The sequence below is a fragment of the Bos javanicus genome, chromosome 6 (genome assembly GCF_032452875.1).
Source record: "Bos javanicus breed banteng chromosome 6, ARS-OSU_banteng_1.0, whole genome shotgun sequence".
In the NCBI taxonomy this organism is placed as follows: domain Eukaryota; kingdom Metazoa; phylum Chordata; class Mammalia; order Artiodactyla; family Bovidae; genus Bos; species Bos javanicus.
In genome coordinates, this window is record NC_083873.1 from 93,042,729 (window position 1) to 93,068,383 (window position 25,655).

A 25,655-nucleotide genomic window follows, 5' to 3' on the forward strand; every position below is an offset into this window, starting at 1 on the left:
GGCACCGAGAGCGCCCGGTAGGGCTCCTCACCCCGGCTGAAGGCGGGGGCGCGAAAGTAGCGGCTGCGTGCCTCCGCGCAAGCCCCGGGCTCTCCTCCGGAGCATTCGCACTATCTGCGGCAGGGAGCGCAGCCCGAGGCGGCGCCGGGCGGCCGCAGCACCGGCGAGTCCCGGGAGCCGACCGCAGTGCCGCACAAAGTTTCCCGCGAGCCTCCCGGGGTGGCTGAGGTCCGCTGAGCCCTGGGGGCCCAGCCCACAAAGAGGGGTGGCTGGGTCTTTCGGGGCTCCCGGCAACCCCATTGGCCGACGCGGCGCCGTCTGAGAGTGTCCTGCGAACTTTAAAAAGGTGCCGCCGAGGAACCTGCGCCGGGGTCTCCACGGTTTGGGGATCCGGGAGCCGACGTGCCGGCGTCTCCACGACCAGGGATCAGGGAGCGGTTGGGTCCGGCCTGAAGGAACTACTGGGAGATCAGGTCGGCCGGTGACCCGCAACTTTCCTGCGAGACTTGGCCTCGGGGAACTGCGTGCGCCCTGCCTTCTCTTTTATTCTTCCAGCTCAGCCCGCGTTGGCGCCCTGCTCGGCTGGAGAGCTGGGCGCGCTGTCCCCCGGCTGTGAGTGAATTGAAACCCCCTCCCGCCCCGGCGCCTCGGGGCTGATGTGAGTGTCGCTCTCGCCTCGTTTCCCCGCCGCCCTCTATTCTCGGTGCGCCCAGCCAGGGGCGCGGAAGCCTGCGTTTCGGCTGATAACTGGTTCTTGGTTGCTGGGCTCCTCCAGCGTGAGTGCCGAGGCGGCGATGAGTGTCTTCCAAGTGTGGCTCGGGATGGCTCTCACATTGGCGGAATTTGCAGCATTGCCTCATCATTCTGAAGGTGAGAGAGTGGTGCTGTGTGTGTGTGCGCGCGCGCGTGTGATCGTGCTCTTTTAAAAGCTCAGCCGGTTTATGGTATTGTGAGTCAGATGCAAGTTTTTTGGGGATGGGTAGGTGGGTGGCCGGGGAACTAGAGTGGGTTTTTTTCTGAGAAGATTCCATCCAACTCCTGATTGTTTTGCACGCGGATACCAAGCCCCACTCCCTCTCTGCCCTGAGCGCATTTGGGGGGTGGGTAGTGGCCGATGGAGGTGCCATCCCTGAAATTGGATTCTCTTTCTTCCACTTCCCTGGTGCCCCCGTGTGGAAAACAACTACATGGAGCGTAGGTGAGGGGAGAACAACTGCTCTTACCTGCGTAAAAATACTTCTGCTCCTATGAAACATAAAATCCGGCTCCTTAAAACCCCCCTCCTCTCCCGCCCTCCTTGCCCCAGTGGATCTCCCCGTAAATTCCAATTAAGATTTTATAAACCGGTTAGAGGTGGGCAATTCAATCGCACTAAAATAAATCTCCCTAGTACAGAAAGGCACCAGGCTGCCTCTACCGCGGAAAAGAAGTGGTTAATAAGAGTTTAGCTCCATTCTCTGACTTCGCCCTCTGCCTCCCAGTTTTCCTCCGGGGCTCCAGTCTACGTGTAAAAACCCTGGAGCTGGGGGAGAGAAAGGAGAAGGTGGGAATTGTCGCCATGATAGCAAAAGCGATGTGAGCTCGGGCAAATAAATGCATCGATAAAAAGATCAAGAGTCTGGGGGTCCTGGGATGCGGGCCTGGGGACGCGAGGCGCCAGGAATTCCCACCTGCTCGGAGTCGCCGGGAAACTCGCCTCTCTGGGCTTAGGGAGGGGGAAGGGAGCCGGCGGGCGGAGGAAGACGGCTTAATCCACCGCGCTGGGCTCTCGGCTTCCCCTCCCGGCTCCATTCATTATTCATCCAGCTTCAGGAAGGAGGGTTCACCTGCCCCGCTTCAAATCAGAGCCGCAGCGGCGGGCGCCGAGGGGCTGGGAGCCTTCTCCGCGCAGGTGCGGGCTGGCGGCGGCTCGCGGGTGCGGATCCGGGCACCGGGTGGAGGGTGGCCGCAGACCCCGGCGGGACACAGCCCTGCTCGGGTGGACCTGCAGCCACCTGAGCTGCTGCCTTTTCCTAGCTAGCTTCCCGAGAGAGGGTGGCTTGGCTTTGGAAACGCACAGCACTGGGGACTTGCTCGTAGGTGAAGGGACCGTCTGCCTGCACCCTCCCGGGAAGTATGTTAAGATTATACGGCCCCGGGAAGGAGCAGGTCTGGGACCTGTGCTGCCCTTTTCAAACAAGGCATAACCTGTAGAACCATGTCTTTATTTTATGTGTGCGTGTGTTTGCAGACTTAAAAAACAATAAAACTTAAAGGGCTTAATTGTAGTGAAGCAGATGGGAGAGTTCAACCTAGGACATCCCAGTGTGAACTTGAGACGTAGAAAAATTACATTGTCACCGAGTGATGGGAGTTTCCTATTTAGGATCATATCCCGACCACGCGGAAGACGTGCTTTCGGTCCCTCCATAGCTCACCAGGGAGCAGTTGGAATAGAGCAACGATTGGCTTCTCAGAAGCAGATCTTTTGAAATGACAAAAGCCATTATTATGAAGAGCCTGCAGGGTTCGCTCTTTGGAAGACTGGTTGACAAAAAGGGCAAAGTTTAAGAACGTCGAGTTTTCAGATGGGGGAGAGGAAGTGTGGGGCGTGAGGGGCACTATTCCTCCAAAGATTCTTTGGATACTTTGCTTCTTACTGTTTCAGCCCACCTTCAGAACATTCTAGAATCATCTCACAACCTGAACTGATACATGTTTGAGTTTCCATCCAAGTCATAAGGATGCTTGAAAGAAAGTTAAAGTCGCTCAGTCGACCCTATGGACTATATAGTCCATGGAATTCTCCAGGCTAGAATACTGGAGTGGGTAGCTGTTCCGTTCTCCAGGGGATCTTCCCAACCGAGGGATGGAACCCAGGTCTCCGCCATTGCAGGCGAATTCTTTAGGAGCTGAATCACCAGGGAAGCCCCATGCTTGCCTAATAATGAATGAATGAGTAGGGAATTTTATGGAGCACATACTATCTGCCTGGCACTAGGCTAAGCGCTTTACATATTTAATCTCATTTAATTAAATTAATTAAATGATAACAGCCCCACAGCCAGAAAATCAATTGTCATCTGATGAGACTTTTGATTTGATTCTGTCAGGATTTTCTTTTTCTCTTAAAAAAATAAGAGCATTGAGGTCAGAGATGGAGAGCTTAAGGATCTTAGAGATTTCCTCAAGTTTTTAGAACTAGTCCTGGCAATGATTTTTAAAAACGGAAAAGAAGGATTCACATGTGTGGGTCTCTTGATGTGACCAATTCTGTGATACTTTTGCTGTTCAGGCAGAATTTGTTTTCTTCTCAATGCTCAGAGAGCGTGCCATATATGTTTCTAGTAAAACACCATTTAATAATTCTATAATTTTAGTTGATAAAGATGCAGTCTTCTTTTTTATCTTTTTTTCTGGGTTAATTGGTTTTATTGTCCTCATTTTACATACAAAGAAATTGCAAATTTGTGCCTCAGCAAAATAACCAATAAAACTAACTTTAAAAACTAATAAAATGATTAATCAAATTAAAGATGCAGTCTTCTTCATTTAACTGTGTGTTCACTGAGGGCTGAAGATGGCTTTTGGTTATTCTTATATCTCCAGCTCAGCTCCTGGTGCACAGTAGGTACTAAAAAATATTGTTCAGGTGAATGAGTATTGCCAGATCACATTTCAAGTTAAGCTTAGACTGCTGCCGTGTGGCCTTGAATGAACCACCTAACTTCTTTAGGCTGTGTTCTGTTATTCACCAAATGCAGAAATTGGCTAGGTGATAGCTCTAAAATACTTGTGCTAATCATCCAACATAGAAAAAAAAAGTTCAATATTTACTGCTTTCTTTGCAATCGGTTGCAACTTCCTAGTTCTGAATTTTATTTTAATTATTAAAAGAAAACTGAGGTTTTACCAACAGGTAATTGACAGTGTTATTTTACATTTTCTTATATCACCAAGCGGACAAACCACTATGATTTGAGAACTTAATAAAATCAGAAAGTCACAGAGAAACTTCTAACAAACATGGCTGCTTTTTGAATCAGATGGGCTCTTCCATGACATTTCCTGGAGAAGAACATTTTGAGTTGTGCTGACCCTGGTTGTGTGAAGTTACATAGGTAAAACCTGTTGGCTTGTGGATAGAGAAAGATTCTTGAATTAGTTAGAGAACTGAGTTCTAGTCTGTGTCCGTCACACCCCATGTGACTTCAGCCATTTTTACAGTCTTCCAGACTTCTTCCTTTAAAGGCCATTAATGGAATATATTGAAAAGGATAATTTGATAGTGTTTCATTTATGGGTGGATCTACAGTCCATGGGGACGCAAAGAGTCGGGCAAGACTGAGCGACTTCACTTTCACTTTCATCCTATTTGGTTCCACTCTTGGCTGGAGAGTTCCTCCTATGTAGGAGTCAGTGCTTAAAACTCAATGTTAAGGAAGGAAAGACATTGGATAGGAAGAAATAACCTATCTCTTCACTGTTTCATTCCACAAATCTTTATTGAGAGCTTATGTATCAGGTTATCAGGTTATATCTGGTAGGGACATTTAGACATCAAAAAAAAAAAAATCATAATACCTGCCCTGAAGGAGTTTGCATTCCTGGAAAACCATTAATATAGGTGAGAGAGCCATAGGGACATGTCAACATTGACCCTTGGTGGGTTTACCAATATTGAACAATTGCAACTCTGCATCTTTTGGCTTTTGCAACTAACTACTAGCAGAAATAAAGGTGTGTTTATATTGTCATAGGCTCTTATGTCCCTCATATTATATTTATGTTCTCCTCTGGGGATTGGATTCTAGGTGTTACCCTCTGCAAATAAATCCTTTAGTGAAGCATGGCCATCTGTATTCACTGTAGTGGACTTGAGTGGCAGTATTACTCAATTTTACTCAGACACGAGTAGTCGTAAAATACTCGGCCACCACTTGGCTCAGGAGAGGGGAGGGGTTGCCACATGGCATAGCTGGAGCCCTGTGCCAAATCTTACATGAGTTCAAAAACAGTTGGCCCATTTTCCATTTAACTACTCTATTAATTGATCTGACTTCTGGTTGACAATAATCAGGACATGAGCTGTCCTGTCAGTTCAGAAAACGATTCTGTTTTAACTGTTCCACAGTGTGCAGGCCATATGCTGGATTAGAGCACAACATAAAAGCTTGAATATTTAAATGCCAACTTGTGGCTGCTTGTTCCTAATGAGTCATGATTTTGTGATACCATGGTCTCCAAATTTTTTCATATCTTATAATCTTATCTGCCACTATTTCTTTGAACTAATGGATCTGACATTTTGTGATTCTTAGGTTTTAACATCTCTAATTTGCTTGTGTTATCAGGTAGGGGTTTCTATTATGAATAGTTTCAGGCTGTGAGTACAGGTGCAAATTGTATCTCAAATTTCCTCTGAAAACTTCAGACTTTATACAAGTGTTCCATAATAGACTCCCTTATAATGTGCCAGTGGGCCTAAAAACAGACATTTACCTGTTTACATGAATATGAAGTGACATTCTGTCTAAGGGACCTGCGAGAAAGGCACCAACCTCAAGGCGGGAAGGTCTCATGATCTTGGCTTCCTTCTTGGCACTGTCTGATCCCTTCACCCTGCAAAACTTCACATACTTTCTCACAGGTGTCAGAACTTCAATTACTCGCCATCTCAGCTGTGTTCCATGTCCTAAAACTGGCCAAGTTCTTGGTCAGAGGACTCTGGTTCCTCTTGTCTTTTTCCTTGTTTTTCCTTCTAGAAGGCCTGTTTCTCCTTCTAGATCTGCATCACTGTGCATGCATATGAGTGCGGGCTAAGTTGCTTCAGTCATGTCCAACTCTTTTGCGACCCTATAGAGCCTAGCCCACCAGGATCCTGTCCTTTGGATTCTACGGGCAAATATGCTGGAATGGGTTGCCATTTCTTAGGGCGCGGTGTCTTCCCAACCCAGGGACTGAATCCGCGTCTCCTACATTTCACGCATTGGCAGGAGGGTTCTTTTTACCACTCGTTGGTCAGAATTCCCATTAATCTGGAGTTGCCTTTCAAGTTCAAATAAGCCAAAATTGAAACCTCAGAGTTGCGATCATTTCCTTAAGAGAAAAACTGATGATGAGTGGAGACAATAACTTTGTTTTCCAAAGTGTATGGGTTGATTGATTAGTGAAAAGGCAGCAGCAGAAGCTGCACTCAGTGACTTTGTCTCCCCGTGGGTGTGAAGCTTGTGTGGGTGTGGCAAAATATGCCTGCTCACGAGGACTACATCTGGCATGGGGTGGTGATGAATGTTTGAGGGAACTGGGTGTTACAGTGGAATGCTTTCTGTCCTCCAGAAGGAAGCAGTGAGGTTTTGGAAGCCATGTTAGTACTCATTTCTGCAGCTGCTTTTTGGGTAGAGCTGTTGTGTTGCAGGAAAGCCTTCAGAGGCCAAGGCTTATTTCTTTCAGAGTTGTACATCCTGCAGCAACCCAAATTGAGTTAACTCCTTTTCCTAATGATAGAATTTATCAGGAGTTACACAGAGTTTTGACTTCAGTATCTAGCAGATATTTGGCTTAACGAAGTGTGTTTGTGGGGCCCCACTCACTGCCATTTTATTTTTTCATGGTACAAAGAATTTATAACATTTGTCCAAATGTCCAGAAATGGACTTTGATATGAATACTTGGATACTTCCTAAGATACCTGATACCTTTTGGAGGTTTGAAAGGATAGTGGCTTTTGAAGGGTAGTGCTGTGGAAGAGGGTAATAAAATTATTTGAGGATGGTTTTATCTAAAGGTTAAATTTTGTTAAATTGTACCTAAGTGATGATCTTTATGTTTAACTTTTAAATGTCAGAAGTTATTAAATAAGTATGTGTTTTAATAATTGAATTGTGTTGATATGTATTTATTTACCTATATACGATTATTTAGTGGCTCAGACAGTAAAGCATCTGCCTGCAATGTGGGAGACCTGGGTTCGATCCCTGGCTTGGGAAGATCCCCTGGAGAAGGAAATGGCAACCTACTTCAGTACTCTTGCCTGGAAAATTCCATGGACAGAGGAGCCTTGAAGGCTACAATCCATGGGGTGGCAAATAGTCGGACACGACTGAATGGCTTCACTTCACTTCATACGATTATTTTGGAGAAAGAAATGGCAACCCACTCCAGTATTCTTGCCTGGGAAATTCCATGGACAGAGGAGCCTAGCAGGCTACAGTCTATGGGGTTGCAAAGGAGTCAGACATAACTTAGTGACTAAGCATATGTTTATTTTATATATATATCCACATGCCACATGATTATTTTATAAATGGATCTATATCCATATATATGTATATATATCCTTATGATATACTGTAGACTTACATAGTCTTTGGAATAGGATTTCTTAAAAGAAAAGTAAGTTATTTAGGAAGAATTTCCCCTCGAGGTTTTATCTCAATTTATTCTTATTTGAATGTCAAGGGCACAAAAGTCATTTCAGTAAATTTGCCCATAGAGATCTTTGATTCAAAGCCCAAGTGTAAATAATAATTTCATTTTCTTTGAATATTATTCTTCATTCCATTATTAGTAGATAATGTAGACCAGTCCTAACTTCATGAGAAGTTAATAGTATTGAGACTTTTCCACTGATCTGTTGGAGGCCAGGCCCTGTAGTAAAATGTGTCCTTTGTTTGTTGGCCATCCAAGTGTGGCACATTGTAAGGGTATGCTCTTGGTGTGTGTATGCTATTTCAATCTGCTTTGAAACGTGTTTCTGAGCTAGTAGCTGTTTGCACACTGCTGCATGTTTATAGGTTAAATCAACACCTGTTGTGCTGTTCAAAAATCGTTTTAGAAAAAGAATAATCATGTGGGCTGGAAAGCTTCATGAAGGAGATGGGATCAAGTTCAAGGAACTTGATTAGACCAAATGCATCTCCTGCAGGAAACGAAAATGAGTAAAGGCTTTGACAATATGAAAGTATTACCATGGGATCCTAAGTTGGCCTCTTGGGTTGGACTGGAGAATTTGTGTAAGCAAAGAAAGGCCAAGAAGCCTGGATCAGTTAACTGGGACTGGATTATGGAGGCTTTGCTGATTTGTCATATAGGAAAATGCACACTGTATGTATCACATGTCGTTGTAAACACAGTTATTTTAAAATTCAAACAATAAGCTTCAACATTGCTTTCCCTCATGTGTGTCCTAGAAATATTGTTTTAGTGTTTGGGGTTATTTTCCCAAGGGAAGAATCCTCAAGCTTTTAAGACTTTGGAGAAAGCAGAGTTTGCCGATTATGACGCATGTAGATGCAGTCTTTGTGTTAAGTTGGCCAGAGCTATGCCTATTGGTCTGTTATGCATCTCTTTTAATTCTTGTTTTGTTTTTCTCCCACAGGTGCTTGTGTCTATCAGGGTTCCTTGTTGGCGGTAGGTCATTCCTCATATATTTGACTTATTTCTTATGAATGTGAAATACTTGATTGAGGTTACTGAGTGAGGTGACCCTGTCATTGTAAAATATGTTTATTTTCCTTCTTGGTTTGATGATTATCCCTCATCCTGGCACAATCATGCTCAATTACTTAATACCTTTTCCAGAGTGAATTAGTTCCATTCAGATGCTCAGGTATTGGAAGAGAAATTCAGACACCCAACACGATTTGCATTCCATGGCTGTCTCGTGTGTTCTTTCAATCAGAGAGAAAATTAGGTCCCATTCTCTTGTCAGATATGAACTAGGGCACAACTTCTTTATCTCGCTGTTGCATTTTGAGTCCCCCCTCCAAAAAAATGTATGATTATTGAGTACAATGTGGAGGATCCTGATCATTGCTTTGCATTATACATTTAAGTGTTGTAAACAACAAACAAATTAACATTATATCTCTGAACCTTTGCCATGTAGAGTAGAATTGATTTTGAATCTAACGTCAGAATGACTTGTGGGGAAAGCTGATTCAAGATTCCTGCATTTCTTTTCATTAATAGTGTACTGTGGTGCATAACAGTATGTTAATGCCTTATTGAAAAGACCGTCTACACTCCATCAACTCTAATAAATGGTGTGACAAGTCATTCTTCACCACTTTTTTATTTTAGTTTAATAAATGCTGTAATAAAAAAAAGAACTCAAATGGTTAGAAAGGGTTTGCTCATTTACATCCCAACCCGCTATTGACATGTGTGATAGTAATATGTCATCTTGAATTATCCTTGTGGAATTGGAATAAATGAGAAATATTTGAAATATCTGAGAGTCTAGATAATTGTAGATGTTCACAGTAATATTCTTGAATCTGAACTTTATGTAATAGAATTACTGCTCTGGAGATTTATGAGCATTTTCCTTCCTTATATTTTTCTATAAAGAATCAGGAGAAAGCCATTTTCCACTCTCTTTTCCATTCCATACCCTTAAAAGCCTACTTTTCCTTTGGTTTATTCTTTAGTACATTTTAAGAAGCATTTTAAAAATAAAGTGCTATAAAGTATATCATCAGTTTGGGGGAGCTGTAGAGATAGTTTGTCCATTTTAATACAAAGGAAATTACTTGTTGTATACAGTGCTTCGTAGCTTTTCAGTATATTTTCATAGCTATCAATCATCTACCTGACACATACAGTGGATCAGTGACATAGACAGGCCACATGTTATTTTATGCCCTCCCTCTTTTTAATGAAGAACCAAGAGTGAGAGAGACAGAGATCTGCTAAAGGTAATTGACCTTGAAGGAGTGGACCAGAATAAAACAACCTGACTTTTTTCTGGTTGTTCCTCCTGAATCTGAAGACAGTGTCCCGACTACCTTCTGTGTTTGATGCGGCAGCGTGGTAGTGTACATTTGAATATGACTGTAGCAAGTACAGGGAGAGGTCAGTTCGGTTGGATCAAGTTAAGGGAGTGGTCACCAGCACACCTGTGACCCTTCCAGTTGTCTTCTTTACTTACCAAGACTTCGGTGTGTTTGTTCCTATATGTCCCCAAGCCTGGTATACTTATGATTGTGGTTATGCAGCTCAGTGAGAAAGACAATACATTTGCTGCAATAATAAAGGTTATTATTCAACAAATATTTATGGAGTGACACCCTTGGACCTGCTATTCTAGGCACTGGGAATGCATCTGGGAACAAGCAATATCAGATTAATGCTAAGAGGGAAAACAGTATAAGGAGAGGGGAGAGATAGAAAAGGCTAAATAGGGGACAAGGGTGGCCTCTTGAAATAAGGGGACAGGGAATGGCTCCCTGAGGAAGTAAGGTGACATTTGAAGAAAGACCTGAGGGGCACGGTAAGAGCTACCCCCTTGGGCGTCTGGGAAAAGAGAATTCCTGAGCAGGGAACAGTGAGTGTAAAGGCTGAAGCAGGAGCTTGTTTGGCCGTTTGAAGATGGGCGTGGGGGTCATTGTGGATGGAGCATGTGACCCAGGGGAGTGTGGCAGGAGATGAGGTCCGGGAGGTGGGCGGTGACTGCACAGTGGGTCCTTGCATGGACGTTAGCTTGTCCTTTCAATCCGTGGGTGAGCCACTGGAGGAGCTAAGAGCAGAGGAATGACAAAACCTGACTTACCGTTTAATTAAACTGCTGAGGTGGGAATATGAAAAGAAATAGCATTTGTTTCTAGGGAAACTATATAGTTGAATACTTTAAGAGGTGAGTTGCTGAAAACTTGCTGTCAAATTAAGGGTGAGAGAAACAATTTTAAAAGATTGGGGAAAAAACATAAAAGTCCAGAGAGATTCTGGTTTGGGTTTATTTGCAACCGTGTGAAGTCATTTTTCCATTTTAAAGAACTTCAGGACTTGAGGCTGGCAGGGAGGTTGGTGCATTGTGGCCACAGCCAATTGTCTGCTTAATTCATTGCTGTTCTCACCACACAGGCTGGTCTTGAAGAAAAGCACTGTACCTGCATCAGTGAAATTGAATGAATATGCATTTATGTATTTTTAATTTAAAATCCAGACTTAAGAACTTTTATATACTGTTTAAGCAGCTCCTTGGGTGAGAGGATTTCTGTGGTAAGAGGCATGGCGTTTGGGAGCTGGCTGTGAGGATGGTGGTATGGAATTCTGAGTAAAGCTGGTGCTTTGCCATTTTTAACCAGATCCTCTTTCCATTTCTGGTTACTTACCGGCAATGAGGGTGACCTGGGTTTGATCCCTAAATTCACAGTCCCAAACTCTGTGAATTCTACCTGTGTGCCTTTTAGACCTGGGAGTGACTTCAGAGATCATGTAGTCCAGACTCTCCATTTATAGTTGGGGGAGCTGGGGCAGGGCTGTGAAGTTCTTGCACTTCTTTCGTTTCTCAGGTGTGTGTTGTGTGTTAGTCGCTCAGTCGTGTCTGACTCTTTGTGACCCCATAGACTGTAGCCCATAAGTCTCCTCTGTGCATGGAATTCTCCAGGCAGAAATACTGGAGTGGGTTGCCATTCCCTTTTCCAGGGGATCTTCCCAACCCAGCGATTGAACCCTGGCCTCCAGCATTGCAGGCAGATTCTTTACTGTCTGAGCCACCAGGGAAGCTCATTTCTCAGGTGCTGTGCTTAGTTGCTCAGTCGTGTCTGACTCTTTGTGACCCCATGGACTGTATCGTGCCAGGCTCTTCTGTCCATGGGGATTCTCCAGGCAAGAATACTGGAATGGGTTGCCATGCCCTTCTCCAGGGGATCTTCCCAACCCAGGGATCAAACCTAGGTCTCCCTCACTGTCGGTAAGTAACCAGAAATGGAAAGTGGATCTGGTTGAAAATGGCAAAGCACTAGCTTTACTCAGAATTCCATGAAACATACCAAGCAAATGAGGACACGGATCCAAGCACTGGCTGCTGATTGCTCACTCTCAGCCTGTCTTGTGAGTATTCCTTCCCCTGGTATGGTTCCTATCTCATCATTAGTTGCCTTGGAAGTGGCCATATAGAGTGGAATATTCATGATACTTATAGTCTGACAGACCTTAAAAAAGTGATTTCAAATCTAAGTACAGTTGATTTACAATGTTGTGTTAGTTTCAGGTATACATCAAAGTGATTCAGTTATGTGTCTGTGTGTATGTATATATATCTTTCTCAGATACTTTTCTTTTTTTAATATAAATTTATTTATTTTAATTGGAGGCTATTATTTTACAATATTGTATTGGTTTCATTTTAGATTATTACAAGATATTTATATACTTACCCTTGAGATATAGGAGGTCCTTGTTGGTATCTATTTCATATATAGTATTGTGTGTATGTTAATCCCAAACTACTAGTTTATCCCTCCCCCACTTTGGTAACCATAAATTTGTTTTCTGTGTCTTCAAGTCTATTTCAGTTTTGTTTATTGGCTGCGCTGAGTCTTTGTTGCTGCATGTGGACCTTCTCTAGTTGAAATAAGGAGGGCTACTCTTTAGCTGCGGTGAGTGGGCTTCTCATTGTTGGCTTCACATTGTGGAGCATGGACTCTAGACTGCTCAGACTCAGTGGTTGTGGCATGTGGGGCTAGTTGCCTGGTGGCATGTGGAATCTGCCTGGAACAAAGACTGAACCTGTGTCCCCTGCATTGGCAGGTGGATTCTTAACCACTGGACCACTGGGGAAGTCCCTCTATTTCCATTTTGTAAATAAGTTGATTTGTTTCATTTTTTTAAGATTCCACGTATAAGTGATATCATATAATATTTGTTTTTCTCTGTCTGACTTCACTTAGTGTGATCATCTCTAGGTCCATTTATGTTGCTGCAAATGTCACTATTTCATTCTTTTTTATGGCTGCATAATATCCCATTGTATATACATGTTGCTGCTGCTGCTGCTAAGTCGCTTCAGTCGTGTCTGACTCTGTGCGACCCCATAGACGGCAGCCCACCAGGCTCCCTCATCCCTGGGATTCTCCAGGCAAGAACAATGGAGTGGGTTGCCATTGCCTTCTCCAATGCATGAAAGTGAAAAGTGAAAGTGAAGCTGCTCAGTCGTGTCTGACTCTTAGCGACCCCATGGACTGCAGCCCACCAGGCTCCTCCATCCATGGGATTTTCCAGGCAAGAGTACTGGAGTGGGGTGCCATTGCCTTCTCCGATATCAAAGCAAGGTCTGTCAAGAAAAACTCTAATTTGAAAAGATATGTGTACCCCACTGTCCATAGCAGCACTGTTTAACACATGTAACACATGCTACATCTTCTTTATTCATCTGTTTATGGACATTTAGGTTGGTTCCACGTCTTGGCTATTGTAAACAGTGCTGCTATGGACAGTGGGGTACATGTATCTTTTCATATTAGAGTTTTTGCTGACAGACCTTGCTTTGATTCTTCCTCGTCGGCTACAAACCAGCTATGTGACCAAGTTACATAACTTTCCTGAATCTCCATTGCTTCCTGTATGAAGTGGGGATATATAGAGCCTTTCCTGAATGATTTTGTAAAGAAGATAATGTGGGGAAGACACCCAGATGCAGTAGTTGGCATGTAATTTTCTGCAATAACAAAATTCCTCTTTATGAACCAAGAAGGAGAGGAAAGAAAGTTAATCAGCACCTGCTATGTATTTCACACTTTCAACAATCCCAGGAAACAGGCATTGTCTTTACAGATAAGGAACCTGAGTCTCAGAAAGTCTTAAGTCACTTGTTCCAAATCACACACAGCTAGTCGGCGCTTGACAGAGAACATGTTCCAACCCAGGTCTGACCCTAGAGTCATTTCACTGAGCATGCTGTTTCTCGCAGCCAGGCCAGCCTGCTTGTTGTCTCTAAGCACAACTGGCTTATTTTGCTTTCAGCCCTGTGTGCCCAGCCCCTCCCTGCTGCACCTGTCATGCAGTTGTCTCTGCCAGTCTCTGGCCTGACCTCCTGCAAAAGCCAGCTGTCCCTGGCTAACCCCTTCCCAATTAGTGGAGGCTCTCCCGCACTGAGTGATGAGTGAAAGATGCTTAGTCGTGCCCGACTCTTGCAACCCCACGGGCTGTAGCCCTCCAGGCTCCTCTGTCCATGGAATTCTCCAGGCAACAATACTGGAGTGGGTAGCCATTCCCTTCTCCAGGGAATCTTCTGACCCAAGAATTGAACCTGGGTCTCCTGCATTGCAGGCAGATATTTTTCCCATCTGAGCCACCAGGAAAGCCCAGCTGTGCTAAATTCACCACTCGAAGCAAGGTGGGTTTATCAGTCCGTCTTAATGTGTAGTACATGCTGTATTATATATGTGTATCCACACAAATCTCAACTTTTGGTGGGATAATGTGTGGTGTTACCCAACTTTTGACAGCTCTGAGGACTCATGGGGACACTTTGCAGTGATTAGGTTCTAAGCCCCATGTAGCCATTTCTCAGTAATGTACTGACCTCAGCTGTCTCTTCTTTTTATGACTGTCTTCCTTCCTTTCTCTTCTTTCCATTCCTCAGGTTAGAAAATACCCAAGAAGGTCCTCTACCTTTAGAAACACTGCATAGTCTATTTTGAGGTATTTTTCTTACCTCACAGTATCCCTGCAGTCCTGGACTGTCTGGACTTTCTCCAAAGTCAGCTGCAGTGGGAGAGAGAGTGTGGTTGAATTAAATCAGGGATCTGTCAGAGGGAAACTCTCTACTTAATATGTTTACCTGTGACAGGGCATCATGTGTGAGGAGGACAATAGATTTTCTTTCAAAGTTTTCACCTATCTCTTGGTCTTTTCCATCTGTTACTGAGTAAAAAGAATTTCACTTTCCTTTGGCATCACCATAGTCAAACATCTCCTTCATAGATTCTTCCTGAGGGTGGATGGTTGGACTCTTCAGTTTTTATATCTGTAAAATGGAGACAAACAATTCACTTCACAGGATTGTTGCAAAGGTTAAAGGAGATCAGCATGAAGCACTTAACCCAGTGCTTGTGACTTTTGATAAAGTTTTTGTTGCATAGTTGCTTAGTTGTGTCCAACTCTTTGTGATCCCATGGACTGTAGCCTGCCAGGCTTCTCTGTCCATGGGATTCTCCAGGCAAGAATACTGGAGTGGGTTGCTATATCCTTCTTCAAGGGATCTACCTGGCCCAGGGATCAAACCCATGTCTTCTACATTGGCAGGCAGATTTTTCACCATGGAGCCACCAGGGAAACCCACAATAAAGGTGAGAAATGGCAGTCAGTCTGTAACCACTCCTTATGGTGAGCACTGAGGAAAAGCACAAGATACTAGCCCCAGATAGCTGAGATGCAAATGAAAGGAATGATTTCAGTGCCCAGACTCTTACATCTTCCCATACATAGAAAAGCGCTAACTTCCTTAACTTGAGATATATGGTTTTCTTTAATTCTCAGAAATACTTTTGATGTTCAGATTACCTGCTCTTTGTTGCAAACATCTATATAACCTGACTCCTCCCCTTTGCTCCTTGGAGCAGTTCTCTTAGGGTCACTTGAGATGCTGTCTCCTGGGCTTGAAGTCCTAAAAATTCCTCCTAAATAAAACAGAACTCCCAACCTTTAGGTTGTGACTATTTTTTAAGTTGACAAAGGTTAGCTCCTATTATTGTTGCTGTGAAGCAGTTTACACTTAGCAAAGGTGGACACAATTGTTCTTCTTCCTCAGATGAACAGTGTTGAGTGTCGGGATTTTCTTCCTTGGAATCCTTTTCCTCACAAATGCTGGCAAAGTTAATCATGAGGCATCAACTTGTAGCACATTTGAAAGGAGGAAAAAGTTTTCAAGAACAATGAAAATTGTGGAGTAGTTAGTGTATTCAGTTCAGTTCAGTTCAGTCGCTCAGTCGTGTCCAACTCTTTGTGACCACATGAATCACGGCACGCCAGGCCTCCCTGTCCATCACCAACCCCCGGAGTTCACTGAGACCCACATCCATCAAGTCAGTGATGCCATCCAGCCATCTCATCCTCTGTCGTCCCCTTCTCCTCCTGCCCCCAATCCCTCTCAGCATCAGTCTTTTCCAATGAGTCAATCTTCACATCAGGTGGCCAAAGTATTGGAGTTTCAGCTTTAGCATCATTCCTTCCAAAGAACACACAGGACTGATCTCCTTCAGAATAGACTGGTTGGATCTCCTTGCAGTCCAAGGGACTCTCAAGAGTCTTCTCCAACACCACGGTTCAAAAGCATCAATTCTTCAGCACTCAGCCTTCTTCACAGTCCAACTCTCACATCCATACATGACCACTGGAAAAACCATAGCCTTGACTAAGACGGACCTTTGTTGGCAAAGTAATGTCTCTGCTTTTGAATATGCTCTCTAGGTTGGTCATAACTTTCCTTCCAAGGAGTAAGCGTCTTTTAATTTCATGGCTGCAGTCACCATCTGCAGTGATTTTGGAATTAATGAAATTAAAAGTTAGTGTATTAATGCATAGTATAACACAGTGACTGGATCCAGACTTTGGAGTTTAAATCTTGGTTCTGCTACTACTTGCTGTCTGGTCTCAGCTCTGATACTTTAAATGGCTGAGTCTCAATTTCATTGTCTATATAAGAATATTCCTCATGGGGCTGGTGTGAGGATTACCTGAGAGCATACTTATGAAAGAACCCAGAACTGTGCTTGGCAAGAACGGATGCTCACATCATCTAGGTGACAACAAGATGTCGGAGTGGAAATGACTGTGTGATAGAAGCCAGAGTGTCTTAGTTCAGGTCCTGGCTCTGCAATTACTGGCTGTGTAGTATTGAGTAAGTCACCTGAATGAAATGAAGTCTCAGTTTCTATGAGACCCTCTCCAAGATTCCTTAGCACAGTGCCATCCAATAGAACACTCTGTGCTGATGGGAATGTCCCAGAGCTGCACCCTCCAGTACGGTGGCCGCAAACCACATGTGGCTGTTGAGCATTTGAAGTGTGGCTAGTGACACTGAAGAATGGGATTTTAAATTTTGCTTAATGTTATTCAAATGAAATTAATGAAATGAAATGAATGAAATTCAAATGACCACACGTGATTCATGACTACTGTATTGGACTGTGCAGTGTTAGAACTTTAAAATTCTTAACTTATAGTACTCCAGCTTGAATTTTAGTCTCATGGATGGTTCTCACCCTGGGTGAAGGCTTGCTGTTGTGTTGTTATTAGTTTGAGAAAGGTCACAAAACTTGTTAGAGCCCCTGAGATTGTTATTTGTTTGTTTACATCATTATTTTATAAATATATACATATGTGTGTAATTATTACAGCACTGCTCTCACCATATGGCTTGATATATTTTCTTGAATAAAAGAAAAAGGAGTGGAGTTACAACTGAGCCTTCATCTGCAATCAGTCCTATATATTCTGGTAATTTTTTCCAGCTTTATTAGGTATAATTGATAAATAAAAGTTGTATATATTTAAGATGTACAACTTGACTATCTGATATGTGTATGCAGTGTGAAGTAATCACCACAATCAATGTAATAAAGATATCTATCAGCTTAGTCACCCCTTCCTTCCTCCCTTCCATCTTCCCTCCCTCTCTTCCTTCCTTCTATAGTGAGAACACTTCAGATCTACCTTCTTATCAACTTCCAAGTATATAATTTCATATTGTTAATTATAATCACATTGGTCCACATTTGTCATCTTGAGTAAGTGAAATCCTGTGCATGCATGTGTGCTAAGTCACTTCAGTCATGTCTGACTCTTTGTGACCCCATCGGCTCCTCTGTCCATGGGATTCTCCAGGCAAGAATACTGAAGTGGGTTGCCATGCCCTTCTCCAGGGGTTCTTCCCAACCCAGGGACTGAACCCGCATCTCTTATTTCTCCTGCCTTGCCAAGCGGCTTCTTTACCACTGGCGCCACCTGGGAAGTCCAAGTGAAACCTTGTATCCCTTGACTAACCTCTTCCCTTTTTCTCTTCCTCCCTCCAGCTGCTAACCCTCTACTTTCTATTCTGTGAGTGTAACTATTTTAGATTCCACCCATAAATGCAGTCACGCCATATTTGTCTTTCTGCATCTGGTTTATTTCACTTAGCATAATGTCCTTCAGGTTCACTTGCATTGTTGTGAAAGGAGGATTTCATTCTTTTTTAAGACTGAATAATATTGCATGGCAACCCACTCCAGTATTCTTGCCTAGAGAATCCCATGGACCGAGGAGCCTGGCGGATTACAGTCCATAGAGTTGCACAGAGTCAGACCAGACTGAAGCAACTTAGCAATATTCCATTATCAATATTATATTTTCTTTATCCATTCTTTTGTTGATAGGTATTTGGATTGGTTATTGGGAATAATGCTGGGAAGAATAAGGGAATGCAGATCTCTTCAAGATCCTGATTTCATTTTTTGGCTATAAATCCAGAACTGGGATTGCTACATCATAAAGTAGTTCTTTTTTCATTTTTTTTAGGACCCTCCGTACTATTTTCCATAATGGTTACACCAATTTATATTCTCACCAACAGTGTGTAAGAGTTCCCTTTTCTCCACGTCCTTTCCAACACTTGTTATCTTTTATCTTTTTATCATAGGCAGTTTAACAGGTTTGAGGTCCTATTTCATTGTAGTTATAATTTCCTTCTATTATAGATTTTACAAAATATTTTTGGTGTTTTGTCAATGTCTGATGTATTTGTGGGAGTGTTATCCACTGTATATGGTGGTGAAAAAAATCGAAGTCTGTAAGTCTTGTTGATCAGGATTAAGGAGGGTTCGAGAAGACCAGGAGAGCTCTTCAGTGCTAGTGTCATTTAAAAAACTTGATGTAGCATAATTTTCTTTTATTCAGAAGTGTAACACAAAAGAGGTTGACCATAGAGATGAAAATGTCTTAGCCTTTTGTTTGTGCTGGTGTTCATCAACATGCTCAAGAATTTTCATGGAGAAGAGAAATGAGAATTTGGAAGCTTTCTCTATTAAGTACTCAGCTTCCTCCTGCCCCCCCACACTTAGTAAATCTGTAATTATTCTGAGGTAAAAACTTAATTTTTTTTTAATAGAAAATTAACAGCACATCGTTACTGTGTTAGGTGCTGAAATGAAATTTAAAAAATAATGAGAGTCCTTTAACTAGAGATACTCAAGTGGAGGCTGGATAGCCTGTGTCATAAATGAGATAGTGCTGCTTTGGTCTCAGCTCAGTTGCTTAGTCGTTCAGTTGTGCCCCCATGGACTGTATCATGTCAGGCTTCCCTGTCCATCACCAACTCCCAGCTTGCTCAAACTCATGTCCATTGAGTCAATGATGCCATCCGACCATCTCATCCTGTCATCCCCTTTTCCTCCTGCCTTCAATCTTTCCCAGTGTCTGGGTCTTTCCGATGCATCCATTCTTTGCATCAGGTGGCCAAAGTATTGGAGTTTCAGCTTCAACATCAGTCCTTCCAATGAATATTCAGGACTGATTTCCTTTAGGATGGACTGGTTGGATCTCCTTGCAGTCCAAGGGACTCTCAAGAATCTTCTCCAACACCACAGTTCAAAAACATCAATTCTTCAGTACTCAGCTTTCTTTATGGTTCAACTCTCACATTCATACGTGACTACTGGAAAAGCCATAGCTTTGACTAGACTGCCCTTTGTTGGGAAAGTAATGTCTCTGTTTTTTAATATGCTGTCTAGCTTGATCATAGGTTTTCTTCCAAGGAGCAAGTGTCTGTTAATTTCATGGCTGCAGTCACCATCTGTAGTGATTTTGGAGGCCCCCAAAATAAAGTCTGTTACTATTTCCATTATTTCCCCATCTATTTGCCATGAAGTGATGGGACCGGATGCCATGATTTTAGTTTTCTGAATGTTGAGTTTTAAGCCGAGCCAACTTTTTCACTCTCCTCTTTCACTTTCATCAAGAGGCTCTTTAGTTCTTCACTTTCTGCCATAAGGGTGGTGTTGTCTGCATATCTGAGGTTATTGATATTTCTTCCAGCAGTCTTGATTCCAGCTTGTGCTTAGTCCAGCCCAGCATTTCACATGATGTACTCTGCATGTAAGTTAAATAAGCAGGGTGACAATATACAGCCTCGACATACTCCTTTCCTGATTTGGAACCAGTTTATTGTTCCATGTCCCGTTCTGACTGGCTTCATCTCAGTTCAGTACAGTTCAGTTGCTCAGTCGTGTCCGACTCTTTGCAACCCCATGAATTGCAGCACGCCAGGCCTCCCTGTCCATCACAAACTCCTGGAGTTCACTCAAACTCATGTGCATTGAGTCGATGATGCCATCCAGCCATCTCATCCTCTGTCGTCCCCTTTTCCTCCTGCCCTCAATCCCTCCCAGCATCAGGGTCTTTTCCAATGAGTCAACTCTTCAAATGAGGTGGCCAAAGTATTGGAGTTTCAGCCTCAGCATCATTCCTTCCAAAGAAATCCCAGGGCTGATCTCCTTCAGAATGGACTGGTTGGATCTCCTTGCAGTCCAAGGGACTCTCAAGAGTCTTCTCCAACACCACAGTTCAAAAGCATCAATTCTTCGGTGCTCAGCTTTCTTCACAGACTGGCTTGGTCTAGATGACTTCCAAAAGCCTTTCTAACTTGGGTTCTGACTTGTGTGAATTGAAGATTAGAGCTGTGTGTTTCTGCCGTAAGGAAGCGCTTGTAGGGGTGAGAAAATTTCCCGATCCCAGAGCCGACAATGATGGGCTTTTCCCTGCATGCCTTCAAAAGGACCTATTTTGTACCCTTGGGTACCAGGTGTTGAGGACTGGGCTCTAGGTGCCTCAGATGATTCTTTTTATTCTATTCTTCTTCTTTGTTAAAAATTTGGCCACATTACGTGGCCAAACCCAAGGTTTGGCAGGTTCGAACCCAAGGCACCTGCATTGGAAACTTGGAGTTTTAACCACTGGACCACGAGGGAAGTTCCTCATTTTTTCCTTTGCTGGGTTTTTATAAATTGTCCACCATAATCAGATGTGGAGATTCATATCTTCTGAGAATAATTGTGAGAGAACTCATACAAGAGATTTTGTGCTTTTATTGATGAATAATCCATATGCATTTTGAGTTTTATTCATATTCTTGTGGTAGGAACAGATGTTTTAAGTTAACAAACACATTTCTTATGCTTTTGAATTTCGAAGATGCAGCTGAGCTTGGAAGCCATATTAATTTGTTCAGAATGTGGTAGTGTGATCGTATATCTCAATTTTCTGCTCAGATCATACATTTCCCACACCTTTTTTTTAAGTTTGTGTCATTTTTACTACAATTGCCTAGTACCTCATTTTCTTTTTTTCTTCATTTGCCTGTTTATAAATACAAAATATATACATGTACACGTTTATTTTATACATAGGACAAAATAGATATGCATATGTATAGGTACCCTAGAAAAGAACTGTCACTCATTTATAACACCTTATGGTGTTATCTCATTATTGTTATTTTTAAAGCTGTCTGCCTAGTACAGGAAAAGATAATATATAAATATCAAATGATAATTATGAGTTAAGCAAGCTTATGTTTTCTTGGAGTATGAGTGGCAAATGTCTAAAGAAAATTTTACTTTGAAAGTCGCATATGGATGGCATTCTGCTTCTGTGATAGGAAGGGACACTTAAATATAAAGTCAGCATAAAACAATTTTAAAAAATCCGAGCAGTTTTATGTAAAATAAGTCCATAGCCACTGGTATGCCAGCTAAATTATTTTTAGTCATGATTTCTTAGTTTCCCAGAGTTTATAAACAAAATGAAAGGAAGAAGGAAAGGGAAAAGCTTTCCTAGTAAGAAACAGTTTATTGTTAGTACCCAGAAGACGCTTGAGTTTGGGCCATGACCTGTGAGTTCTTTCCTGACAGCTCCCAAGATTGGTTATTTATTAAATTTATGTTATTCCTTTCTTCCAAAGGGAAATTGGGTGGGTGTGGGAGGGGCTGGGGAGAGGAGGGAGGGTGTCTACACGGGAGAGCAGATTTCATAGTTCCTTGAACCTTACATTCTTGAAATGGTTTTATGAGTAGGAGAGAATTATTAACAGAGATACTTATTCTGTGCTCTTACTGTACTTAGTTTCCTTCTAATCCAGTGGAAACTTTATCTAAAAGATGACAGAAGAGAAACAAAAGAAACTCTAACCTGACATCAGTGGCATGGGAGAACCCTCTCCCTCTCATATTTACCATTGGTATGCGTGGTAATAGTAGTAAGGCTTCCCTGGTGGCTCAGATGGCCGCCTGCAATGCAGGAGACCAGGGTTTGATCCCTGGGTTGGAAAGATCCCTGGAGAATTCCATGGACAGAGGAGCCTGGAGGGTTTTAGTCCATGGGGTCACAAAGAGTTAGTTTTGACTGAGAGACTAGGCATGCATATGTAGTAGTAGTGATCTACCTGGATTGCAGATATTTATCAATTAATTTCCAAGTACTAAAAGATATGAGTTACAGACCCTGGATTCTCCTTTGCCCTGCTGGCAAAGTCCTATTTTTTTTTTTTTTTTTCTATTTCCCAGCCCTTCCCCACTTGTGTAAATGCTAGTTGCAAGCTAGTTAGGAAGTTTATGTTTCCTTGCCAGGATTGGCTTACAAGTGAGTATAAGACCTAGTTGTGGCTAGTGAGATGTTCAGGGAAGTCTTGGGTGCTTGAAGAACGCTAAAGAGTTCTTTTCCCCTCCAGTTCTGAAACAAAGAATGAATATAGAAAGTAAAAATACCACCATAAAAGTTTTTTAATCAATGAAATGAAGGTAGAGAGTATAATTTTAATTCTGTCTCTCTTAAAAAAAAAATTTTTTTTTAAATCTTTTTAAATTTGTTTTAAATCTTACAATATAGTACCTGGAAAAGTAGAGTTGTATAGTACAATAGTTGGCATACAGGGGCTGGCATTGAGTGAACAGGCAGGAAGAGTTTCTGATGGAGGAAGGAGAGGAGGTGAGAGATGGCAGAGCTGGAGGACTGTCAGCAATAGGAGACAGTGGGCATAGCTTTCATTTCTGAGTCAAATAGGCCTTCTGATTCTGAACCCCCACAATCCCCCACAAACCCCCGACTAGGCACCACAGACAAAGCTTTGCTGAGGCAGCTTCCTCATGTAGAAGGTCTGCTTAAGTGCGAATGATTGCTTCAAGAAGCAGAGGAAAACTTATGCTCTCGGTTGAAAGATTTGCTTCCTAGAAGAGGAAGGAAGACAAAACTGAGTTAAGCATGCCCAGTTACTCTGTTAAATTTACTAGTCAGATAGATCATGCCATTTTCCCAGTGATAAGAAAGCCCTGGAGTTACTCACAAAAAGGAAACCGTGGGAGAAAGAATTCTTTATTAATGAGAAATTTTATTTTATAATTATTAATTTAAATTTCTTTTTTTTTCTGGAGGAGGTTTGGCTTTTTAAATTTTATTGATTGATAAACTGAAGTGTAGTTGATTTTATATTAGTTGTGGTATTGGAGAAGACTCTTGAGAGTCTCATGGACTGCAAGGAGTCCAGTCCATCCTAAAGGAGATCAGTCCTGGGTGTTCATTGGAAGGACTGATGTTGAAGCTGAAACTCCAATTCTTTGGCCACCTGATGTGAAAAGCTGACTCATTTGAAAAGACCCTGATGCTGGGAAAGATTGAAGGCAGGAGGAGAAGGGGACGACAGAGGATGAGATGGTTGGATGGCATCACCAACTTGATGGAGATGAGTTTGGGTAGACTCCGGGAATTGGTGATGGACAGGGAGGCCTGGTGTCTTGAAGAGTTGGACACAACTTATCCACTGAACTGAACAAAGTAATTATATATATATATCTATATGTATATGTATGTATATATATATATATAATTTTTATTTTTTTTGGCTGTGCCAAGCAGCATGTGGGATCTTAGTTTCCCAACCAGGGGTTGAAACTGTGCCACCTGAATTGGAAGTGTAGACTCTTACTCTTAACTAGATCACCAGGGAAGACTCAATATTTTTATGGCTTATACCCCATTTAAAGTAATTGCAAAATAATGGCTATGTTTCCCTGTGCTATACCATATATCCTTGTTGCTTATCTATTTTATACATAGTGGTTTTTATCTCTTAACCCCAAACCCCTATCTTGCCCCTACCACTTCCTTCCCACTAGTATCCCCTAGTTTGTTTTCTGTGTCTATGGGACTTTTTGAGTTTTTTTAGATTTTTAAGATTACATGTATCAGTGGTAATGTACAGTATTGGTCTTTCTCCATCTGATTTATTTCACTAAGCATAATACTTTCTAGGTCCATCCATGTTGTTGCAAATGGGAGAATTCTACTCTTTACAGCTGAGTAATATTCCACTGTATATATGTTTAAATCTTCTTTATGCGTTTATCTGTTGATGGACATTTGTGTTGCTTCCATATGTTCAGTTCAGTCGCTCGGTCGTATCTGATTCTTTGTAACCCCACTGACGGCAGCACACCAGGCTTCCCTGTCCATTACCAACACCTGGAGCTTACTCAGACTCCTGTCCATTGAGTCACCGATGCCATCCAACCATCTCATCCTCTGTCAGCCCCTTTTCCTCCTGCCTTCAATCTTTCCCAGCGTTAGGGTCTTTTCTAGTGAGTCAGCTCTTTGCATCAGGTGGCCAAAGTATTAGTTTCAGCTTCAGCATCAGTCCTTCCAATGAATATTCAGGACTGATTTCCTTTAGGATGGACTGGTTGGATCTCCTTGCAGTCCAAGGGACTCTCAAGAATCTTCTCCAACACCACAGTTGAAGAGCATCAATTCTTCAGCACTCAGCTTTCTTTATAGCTCAATTCTCATATTTGTACGTGACTACTGGAAAAACCATGGCCTTGACTAGATGGGCCTTTGTTGACAAAGTAATGTCTCTTTTTTAAACTGCTCTCTAGGCTGATCATAGCTTTCCTTCCAAGGAGCAAGCATCTTTTAATTTCATGGCTGCAGTCACCATCTGCTGATTTTGGAGCCCAGAAAAATAAAGTCTGTTACTGTTTCCATTGTTTTCCCATCTATTTGCCATGAAGTGATGGGACTGGATGCCATGATCTTAGTTTTTTGAATGTTGAGTTTTAAGCCAGCTTTTACACTCTCCTCTTTCACTTTCATCAAGAGGCTCTTTAGTTCTTCACTTTCTGCCATAAGGGTGGTGTCATCTGCATATCTGAGGTTATTGATATTTCTCCCTGCAATCTTGATTCCAGCTTGTGCTTCTTCTATTTCAGCGTTTCTCATGATGTACTCTGCATATAAGTTAAATAAGCAGGGTGACAGTATACAGCCTTGACGTACTCTTTTCCTGATTTGAACCAGTCTGTTGTTCCATGTCCAGTTCTAATTGTTGCTTCTTGACCTGCATGCACATTTCTCAGGAGGCAGGTCACGTAGTCTGGTATTCCCATCTCTTTCAAAATTTTCCACAGTTTGTTGTGATCCACACAGTCAAAGGCTTTGGCGTAGTCAATAAAGCAGAAGTAGATGTTTTTCTGGAACTCTTGCTTTTTTGATGATCCAGCAGATGTTGGCAATTTGATCTCTGGTTCCTCTGCCTTTTCTAAATCCAGCTTGAACATCTGGAAGTTCATGGTTCATGTACTGTTGAAGCCTGGCTTGGAGAATTTTGAGCATTACTTTGCTAGCGTGTGAGATGAATGCAATTATTTGGTAGTTTGAACATTTTTGGGCATTGCCTTTTTTTGTTATTGGAATGAAAACTGAGCTTTTCCATATATTGGCTTCCATTTATTGGCTATTGTAAAAATAATGCTATTCTAAACATTGAAGTGCATGTATCTTTTTGAATTAGTGTTTTCTTTTTTCTTTAATGTATTCCCAGGAGTGGAATTCCTGGATCATATGGTAGTTCTATTTTTACTTTT

The 25,655-nt window shown here is 42.3% G+C and overlaps 1 protein-coding gene across 1 annotated transcript in view; it reads left to right on the forward strand.

The window, feature by feature from the left end:
* The first annotated feature begins 687 nt into the window (after positions 1–687).
* Positions 688–25,655, forward strand: part of FRAS1 (Fraser extracellular matrix complex subunit 1) — a 538,610-nt gene continuing 513,642 nt past the window's right edge. The window contains exons 1-2 of the mRNA XM_061420570.1: positions 688–870; positions 8,360–8,391. Of these exons, the coding sequence (XP_061276554.1) occupies positions 795–870; positions 8,360–8,391 (108 nt within the window). The 5' untranslated portion in view covers positions 688–794. The remainder of the gene's footprint in view (positions 871–8,359; positions 8,392–25,655) is intronic.